Below are 10,077 nucleotides of genomic sequence, written 5' to 3'. Positions count from 1 at the left end.
CATTCCTTCAACTCACCATCCTCCTTTTCTCACCAATGCGCAGTAACCCAGCTCAACTCAGTCCGTGTTTACTGTCTGACACAAGTCCTAACCTCACTATAAAATTAACCTAAAAAAATGACCTTGTAACTTCACGACTGCACCCTCCCCCCGTCTCTCACTAATTCCCTCTCTTTCTCCCTCACAATTTTTTTTGTTCTGCAGTAAACGCATCCTCCTGATTCTCACGTGACAGTCGACGAGTTATGTAGGAATCTGAAGACTCGCTACGGACTCGTTAAAAAACGCAGCCGCAATCATCACCTCCGTCTCCAAGGCCTCTATTTGCCCGTGGCTGATTGTGGTGTAATTTTTCCAGGATGTTTAAAGAGTAATGTGGTGCGTCATCAATTTCATACCAGCTACCTTCTCTACGCGTTAGTGTATCCAGAGGCACTCATCTATGGAAAGGTGCGATGAGCAGCCACACTCAATTTGCGAATTGGCGGTTCAGTAGCCAAAAACACTTATCAGGAAATCAGCGCGACACCAGGGTATTCAGGTCAAACATTTATCTTCATAGTTCAGCTCTAAAGCACCAATCAGCAACCAGTTGATTTATTAGTCATTCAGTCAATGTCCACAGCTGAGCGCCTTGCACAGAGATGCCTGAGTTCCCGCGCCGTGGCTGCGTCAGGCCCGGCTGCTCCCCTTCAACAGTTTTGCGTTCCCCTCTGCCTGACGAACCACCTGGCAGCTGTTCCGAACTTTTTGTAATGACCCGCTACAATCCAGCCCTTGTTAATGATCAGTCGATTAGATAGGAGAGTAATAAAATATTCACTGGCTGCAGCAGAGTTATTGACATTTTTTTATTGTTCGTGTGCGTGTGTTTGTGATTCATACACGTTCGGAACACGAAAAACATTTGCCCACTGTAGCACTGATTGGAGTATAGCTTTGAAAAATACAAATACTCGTTTATTATTCCATCGTGCTTTTATTTCCGTGGACACAATAACGCAGCGTTGATGGAATACTGAGTTTTAAATTTAGTTTGTTTTTTCACATCTCTGAACCGACAATAATACCCTCCACGAAGCCTTGGCAGAAGGTGGCGGTGATGCAGAAAAATGTTTTTTGTTTGAAATTTTATTCGTTCTTTTACTTATAAACTGTTCCATTTGCATAATTCCCCTGCGAAATCTTGGCAGATGGTGGCGGTGACGCAGTAGTGCGGGACAAACACTGCGGCCCCAAACAAAAGCGTCGTTGACCACGCTGCCTTGCACGTGACGGGGCGATGAAACATGCAGCGGAACGGCCGTGTCGAGAGTTATCCGAGAGGAGGTGAATACATTCTTCTGAGGAGCCGACAAGCAGTCTCTATCCCCCCAGCCCTTTGCCCGACAAGACGTCGCTCCACACTCCCACCCCTCCTCCACCCTAGGCTTTCCTTCCTTCCCCCCTCCCATACACCTCTCTCCCTCCCTGACTTCCTTTTGTCTCGTTGCTGAGGAACCGACAAACAGTTTCTTCCCCTTCCCCTTTCCTCCCACAATCCCGTCCCCCTCCCTCCCTCTCATCCTCTCCCCGCCTCCCTTCGTCCCCTCTCCGCCTCCTTGCCCTGAATTATGATCCTCGTTACTCCCAACACCACAAACCCGACTCGGTGTTGAAAATGTAATGTGAAAATTGTTCATATACGTATTTGCCCTCCCGCCTTCCCTCCTGCCGCCTCCATATATTCCTTCCTCCTTCCCTCCTCCTCCTCCTCCAAAGATTGCTCCCTCCCCATAGGAGGGAGCACGGGCCTTTGCCAAAGGCGGCCCGTAGCAGGGTGCCGACAGACCGACTCTATCGGCGATCGAAATCTAGCCGACCAAGTCGGTCTATCGATGAGGACTGGCGTGTCTCTGACCACCTCCTCCCCTTTACCGCCTCCTTATACTCGTATATCCCTCTCATCCCCTACCCTTCTCGCCTGCATCCCTCCCGCCTTCCTACCCGTCCCTTCCTCCCACCTCCTTATCACCCTCTCATTCCTTGCCCTGCTAGCCTGCATCCCATCCTGCCAGCCCAAGCGTCCCTCCCTCCTCTTCGATCGTTTCAGTCGTTAGTGTCCGTCATAATGTAAATATCGGGTATTCATTAGTTGAGTCACGTGTTATGTATATGTAGCTGTGATAAAAGTATTTGTATGTAACACAAATGGCGTCTATTTTTACAGTCGACATGGTACAGTGTTTCGTGTCCATGTATGAGGTGTTACACAATAAAGGTTATTATATTCATATACCTTCCCGTGTCTGTTCCTGCCACGCCGATATTCAGTTCTGAGGTTAATTTTGCTCCCTGAATTTGGTTCCTCACTGACCTCGGGGATTGCGGTTCTAAAGTTTTCATTTCAAGTTGTATTCAAATCTTCTATTATTATTTTTTTACCTCGCTTTATCACTTCTTCCCTTCTCGACACTTCGATCACAGCAGCATCTTTCATTACTATTCAGTTATTTTTATTTAACGTCGATCCTTCCGTTTCATTTTCAGTGGAACCTTCTTTTTTGTTGTTGTTGTTTATTGCTCTCCGTATTTTGCATCTGATGTTTCATTTGAATTGTTCCTTCCATGTTTTTGCTTCCAGTTGGTTGTCATTGTTGTACACTCTCTCAGACTTCATATTGTCTCCAGTCGCCGCTCAGCGCGATGCGGGTCGCCAGGTAAGTTCTAGCAACACCTGCACAGCACCAGCGAGGAAGCCGCGCCAGGATAGACGGTCAAGGTACGCAAACACTACGAACATGTTTGTGGAAGTGTCTTGGACATGCATGGACTGTTTTAGAGGTCTGGACGGCTCGCGGAAGGGGCCATTGTTAACACGCGTGTCCTGTGCTGCCTCAACAGTAAGGTTACCCAGCAGACCTGTGACCAGTGCCTGTAGTGGACGATTTCGCAAACGGGAGGTGACATGTATGCCTAACCTTCAGGCCCTAAACATTATCCCGCCGTGTGTAAGAGAGAGAGAGAGAGAGAGAGAGAGAGAGAGAGAGAGAGGGTGCAAGTGTGTGTGTATATACCTTACCACTTTCCTGACTTCTCTCTTAAAGTTAAAAGATGAAAAAAATAGTAGATGGCCGAGTGGTCGGCGCGTACAGGCGTGGTGCGCCCGAGGACCCAGGTTCGAGACTCACCGATACACGCTGACAATGTTCAACCATCGCTGAGTGGCGTAAGATTACTCACATGCTGCCCAGGCCTTCAGACAACCCTAACGTCAGTGACTTCGGTCAAGTGGAACACCGGGAGACAGCATGGGCCAAGTAAGAGTCACACATCACGGCAGCCACTATAAATAAAATTCGACTGGGCTGGGGTCGTCCAAGAGACCTCTCAAGAAAGCCTACCGGCGATATAGGCAGCACATAATAAGAGGAGTGGAGAGAGGAAAGGAGGCTAAGGAGATAGAAGCAGAGGGTATAAACACTAGGTAGGTAGGAGTAGAGGGTGTAGAAAAGGAAGGAGGAGAGGGATGCAAGGTATAAGGAGGGATGGTGAAGGAGTGGAGGGGAGGGCGCTCAGAAGATCCCAGCACCCTCTTCCAGCGGGAGCCAATAATGGGAGGTGATCGCTTGTGTGTGCCTGAAATACTAGTCTTAACGGCAAGCCAACGAAGCCCAGGCACGAGGCCCACGGTGGATGTCCGAACGGTCACTGGAATTGTAAGGGGGACATGCCGAGGGGGTGACTGGCATTCCTTCTCTTCCTCCTCCCATTTCGTTTTGCTCCTTCTTCATCTCCTTCCTCCAGCTTCTTGTCTGTTCCCCTTTCTTCCTCTTCTTTATCTTCTTCTCCATCTCCTTCTCCTTCTTTCTCCGGCTTCTTCTTCGCCTCCTTTCTGCTTCTCCTCTTCATCCTGTCTCCTACTTTACCTCCTGTTCCCTCTCATTTTTTCGTAGCTAACTCCTTATCCTTTCTCCTCCTCCTCCTCCTCCTCCTTTAGGCTCGCAGAATAACAGGTAGTCGGTTGTGTCGCCGCCGCCACCACCGCAGCCGCCTTGTTCCAATCGTCAGCAAGTTGCGGAAAAAATATATCGATTTTACTCTCAAAATAGCCTAAAGTATGTGAAAAGTGTCGCAGTGTGAGTGGCCTTAAGGGAGAACTGGGAAGGTCTTGGAGGAACGGATATGTCTGCCGCAAGGTGGCGCTGTGAGCCGGCCGGTGTTAGGTTTGCGTTGTACTGGAGAGAGAGAGAGAGAGAGAGAGAGAGAGAGAGAGAGAGAGAGAGAGAGAGGTTATGAATGTGTGTTTAGAAGGGACCGCTTAGGGACAGACCATCAGAATTCCCGTCACGGTAACCTTCGGCTCTCCCTCCCCGCGGCCACAGCTTCCACTACCTGCTATATAGGCTGCGACCGTCGCCTCGAGTCCTGCCTGGTGGGTGATACCTAATTACATTGATTCCTCACCCTAGTAACCGTGTCCTCTTCTCTTTCTTGTGGTAACATCGACTAGTCTTCCTTTCTGTCACCTCGTTTCCTTTCCTCTTCCAAGTGACAGAACAACATATCTCTTACTCTCCTTTTTTTATCTCCCCACCTCCTATGTTCTCTACTCTTTCTAGTACCTGAACTGCGAATCATATTTTCTCTTCTCCTCTTCATTTAGAGTTTAGACTAGACAGCGAAACCTTCCCTCTCTTTCTTACCTCTTCTTCCCTCCTTCCTTTTTTATCTCTGGTGACAGCAGCGATTCCGCTTCTCTACTCTCCCTAGTTACTGAACAGCGACTCATAGCTTCTCTTACCTTATCTCCTCGCCTGCCATTTATTTCCTAAGTGACTGTTCCGTCCCTCGTCTCCTTTCTTCCTCTTTGTAGTGAGTGAACAGCAACTTCTCCCCACTTCTCTCTCTCCTCTCCCACAGCCACCCGTGGGTTTCCTTCCAGAGTTAGAAAGGGTTGCTCAATTTGGGCACTGTTGCTGCTGCTGCTGCTGCTCTACAGGAACGCTTACATGGGCAACTTAGTAAGATGGAAGATGAAATGAAGAAGGAGGAACAAAAGAACAGGAGAAGGATAGTAAAAATGCCGGAGGTCAAGGGAAAAGACAGCGTACTACATAGACATTGCATTGTTGTTTTTTCTCTTATTACTCTTCTCTTTTCTATTTTCGCTCACTCATCCGCTTTTTGAAGGACACGCTTTTGTGACGCTCAACCCTCATCTAATCAGCGCCGAAAACTCGAAATCTTTTCAAATCGGTAATTAAAAAAAGATAGTAACCGCGTTGAGCCTTTACCTGCATGCCTGGCTTTATTTTCTTACATAATACGGTCTCTCTCTCTCTCTCTCTCTCTCTCTCTCTCTCTCTCTCTCTCTCTCTCTCTCTCTCTCTCTCTCTCTCTCTCTCTCTCTCTGTCGTCCCCCTGCATGCTTCCAACACCCAAGGTCTAAATAAATGGAAGGTCAACTCAGGCGTAGATTAGGTGACGTCAGGTGGTCAGTGGAAGGCAAAGACTATACAAAGAAAGACGTGAAAGCTATCCCGTTAGAAAGCCGTGAGCACTATCAGTCCGGTCAGCGCCATCTGTTCAACCCTCGCGTAACATTTTTTTTTTTTATGTTTGTGTACAATTTCAGGACAAGCTATTATATTTTATATGCCTGTTTCTTTTTCTTTTCATTTCTTTTATTGCTATGGAGAATACTGTATGCTCTTATGTGTTTTCTCCTATAATGCAATAGGATATCAAATGAAAATATATGACTCATATATATATATATATATATATATATATATATATATATATATATATATATATATATATATATATATATATATATATATATATATATATATATATATATATATATATATATATATATATATATATATATATATATATATATATATATATATATATATATATATATATATATATATATATATATATATATATATATATATATATATATATATATATATATATATATATATATATATATATATATATATATATATATATATATATATATATATATATATATATATATATATATATATATATATATATATATATATATATATATATATATATATATATATATATATATATATATATATATATATATATATATATATATATATATATATATATATATATATATATGTTTTTCTTCTATAATGCAATAGGATATCATATGAAAATATATGACTCATATATATATATATATATATATATATATATATATATATATATATATATATATATATATATATATATATATATATATATATATATATATATATATATATATATATATATATATATATATATATATATATATATATATATATATATATATATATATATATACGTGTGTGTGTGTGTGTGTGTGTGTGTGTGTGTTACATAAAACACAGGGTGGAAAGTAAAATCAATGCAGATGTATTCTAATTTCATACTTTATTGGCTTTCATTGAATCACAGAAGCAAGATAGAAATTAGCAAAACAACACTCACAAGAGGCCAGAAAATTTGGAAACTACACAGATAGTACAAGCTTACAATGTAAGACCAACTGCATTAACAGATATGCGTCATATGCAGACATAATGGTTTTGAAATATAAAAAAAAGTAAAGAAATGTTTACCAAGATCATATAATACAGCAATAAGAACAGGAAGGAAACACTGTTCATGAAGCAAAGAAAATGGATAGCAATTAGCACATAATAAACAGGTAGCATAATTCTGCACATGAAAGAAACACATAATAAGCAGGCAGCATACATGTGTACGTACACATGAAACAAACATATAATAAGCAGGCAGCACACATGTGTACATGAAACAAACACATGATAAGAAGGCAGTATACATGTGTACATGAAACAAACACATAATAAGAAGGCAGCATACATGTGTACATGAAACAAACACATAATAAGAAAGCAGTATACATGTGTACATGAAACAAACACATGATAAGCAGGCAGCATACATGTGTACATGAAACAAACACATAATAAGCAGGCAGCATACATGTGTACATGAAACAAACACATAATAAGAAGGCAGCATACATGTGTACATGAAACAAACACATAATAAGAAGGCAGCATACATGTGTACATGAAACAAACACATGATAAGCAGGCAGCATACATGTGTACATGAAACAAACACATAATAAGAAGGCAGCATACATGTGTACATGAAACAAACACATGATAAGAAGGCAGCATACATGTGTACATGAAACAAACACATAATAAGAAGGCAGCATACATGTGTACATGAAACAAACACATGATAAGCAGGCAGCATACATGTGTACATGAAACAAACACATAATAAGAAGGCAGCATACATGTGTACATGAAACAAACACATGATAAGCAGGCAGCATACATGTGTACATGAAACATACACATAATAAGCAGGCAGCATACATGTGTACATGAAACAAACACATAATAAGAAGGCAGCATACATGTGTACATGAAACATACACATAATAAGCAGGCAGCATACATGTGTACATGAAACATACACATAATAAGCAGGCAGCATACATGTGTACATGAAACAAACACATGATAAGCAGGCAGCATACATGTGTACATGAAACATACACATAATAAGCAGGCAGCATACATGTGTACATGAAACATACACATAATAAGCAGGCAGCATACATGTGTACATGAAACAAACACATAATAAGCAGGCAGCATACATGTGTACATGAAACAAACACATAATAAGCAGGCAGCATACATGTGTACATGAAACATACACATAATAAGCAGGCAGCATACATGTGTACATGAAACATACACATAATAAGCAGGCAGCATACATGTGTACATGAAACATACACATAATAAGCAGGCAGCATACATGTGTATGTACACATGAAACAAACACATAGGTATTAAGCAGGCAGCATACATGTGTATGTACACATGAAACAAACACATAGGTAATAAGCAGGCACCATATATATGTAGCCTACATGAAACAAAGACATAATAAGCAGGCATCATGCAAGTGTACATGAAGCATATACAAATCACCACTATATCATGCATGTGGCATAAGAACAAACAATAACGAAATTATCCTAGTCATACCAAAGAAGATATAAGCAACTAAAACAGCACAACAAAGATAAAACCTGAACCAGGCTCCACACAAGGTAAATTAATGTTAAGCATCATTCCTTACATACCGTTATTGTACGTCCAAAACATACAAGCCTGTAATACAGATAGATATTAAGAACTATAATCACTGATGGGTCACTTTTGAAATCTTTCTATTCTTTTTTGTGGTACAATGTATAGCATTATCAAACAATTTTCTTTTTTTCAATAAGTCCTTTTTGAAAAACTTTGCAAAATAATGAAGTCTCATTATCATATACTTCTCAGTTATAAGTTGCTTGGCATTTTCACAGATGTTAGTGATTGTGGTGAGATTGTTTAGCATTTTCTTCATCAAGTTATTCTTGACATTTTCCATAATAAGAATGCCTTTTATATTGTCCTGGAAAATGTTTTCAGGTAATTTTATTATTTTAGTAATTGTTTGACTAGCATAATTTAAGTTCTTGATAATCTCTGAATCCTTATTGTGCAAATATAAATAATTATCATTTATGGCAGTACTGTGGTTTTGGGTAAGTTGACCCTTACAATGGTCACAATCATGATTTTTAATTGCGTGGCATATGTAACCTGCAACATATGCTTGAGCATTTTTCTCTAATGTCTGTGATATAGATGTATTTACATTTTGATTGCATTCATCAGGATTGAAAGATGAAAAGAAATCTACCAGTTTATCAAAGTAATTTTCTTCCTCTGTAATCCTATGATTTAAATCTGAAACTGAATTTGGGTAGGAATCACTATCCCCACCGTCAGGATTAAATGATGAAAAGTAAACTGCAAGAGGATTTAGTCTGGGTTCTCCTTCATTACATTCTGCTTCTATTTTGTTGTTTATCTTATCACAAGAAGCACTTGGTACAGTGTCCGAGGAATGTTCAAATTGGGTAATTTCAGTGTTTAGTGCAGAGGTGCTGACCTCTCCTACATTGTTTAACAAATTCTGCATCCTATCCTCTTCTTCACTCTCTGGTACATATGTTTCTTTACTAAATTGAAATGTGTCAGTGTCACCTTCTCTTAATATATTTAATACTGGTGTTGCATCATCAATACAGCTACCAGACACAGTCATCTGCATGACATTGTTTGTCATCATGCTATTTGCAATTTTACAAAAGGCTTCAACTGTAGGTGTGTCATTGTTACCCCCAGTATTCCTGACAATGCTAAAGAAATTTTCCAATGAATCCTGATTAAGTCTGTTGGTTAATAGAAAAGTAAAGCAATGATTCTTATGTATGTCCTCTCACAAACATGTTAGACTTGAAATGTTTAGTTTCCAGCCAACTATGCAAGGTATATATCTAGTAGTTCCTAATATCTGCAACGAGTCTATCCAAGATTCCATGTTATTAAGATCTTGCAATTGATTATTCTCTTTTGAGATGGCACACTTGCTGCTTTTATAGTGATATAATGTGGAACTGTTAAAAATATCAAAAAATCTGTCCATCTGAAACAGGAAATGTGCAGTGTCTGATGCCTCTGGTGGTAGAGCCCCCAACTCTGCATAAGTATTAATACCTGCTGCAACATTACGGCTGAATACTTGTGCAGCAAAGCACACGCGCATCTTATCAAAAGTGTTGCAATACACATGTTTTGCAGTAAGTTTAGGGCCAAGGCACAAATACATGTTGCTATCTCTTTCAAAGAATTCCTGCACATATTTCCATTTTATTGTTTTGCTCTCCACAAGAAAATTGTGATTCATTAGATTATTCCTAATGCTTTTAAGCAGAAGAGGAGAATCATAGAGGAAAAATATATTTTCATGATTATGCATGATGTAAGGTGACGTGTAGGTTATGTTCAGTCTGGAAAATACACTTCTGTTAGTAGCATCTTGGTCACAGATAACAAATTTTGGGATTAGTCCAGTCTCTGTGAGTTTCTCAATACACTCCAGTATCATCTG

The 10,077-nt window shown here is 40.2% G+C and overlaps 1 protein-coding gene across 1 annotated transcript in view; it reads left to right on the top strand.

The window, feature by feature from the left end:
• LOC126992558 (carcinoembryonic antigen-related cell adhesion molecule 20-like) overlaps positions 1-2,247 on the top strand; it is a gene marked incomplete at its 5' end in the record, with an annotated part of 156,965 nt that extends 154,718 nt beyond the window's left edge. Inside the window, 1 exon segment of the mRNA XM_050851377.1 lies at positions 1,194-2,247. Coding sequence (XP_050707334.1) covers positions 1,194-1,214 — 21 coding nt within the window. The 3' untranslated portion in view covers positions 1,215-2,247.
• Between the last annotated feature and the right edge of the window lie 7,830 nt (positions 2,248-10,077).

This window comes from Eriocheir sinensis, chromosome 7 (genome assembly GCF_024679095.1).
Source record: "Eriocheir sinensis breed Jianghai 21 chromosome 7, ASM2467909v1, whole genome shotgun sequence".
NCBI lineage: Eukaryota > Metazoa > Arthropoda > Malacostraca > Decapoda > Varunidae > Eriocheir > Eriocheir sinensis.
This window is presented reverse-complemented; position numbering and strand designations above follow the sequence as displayed.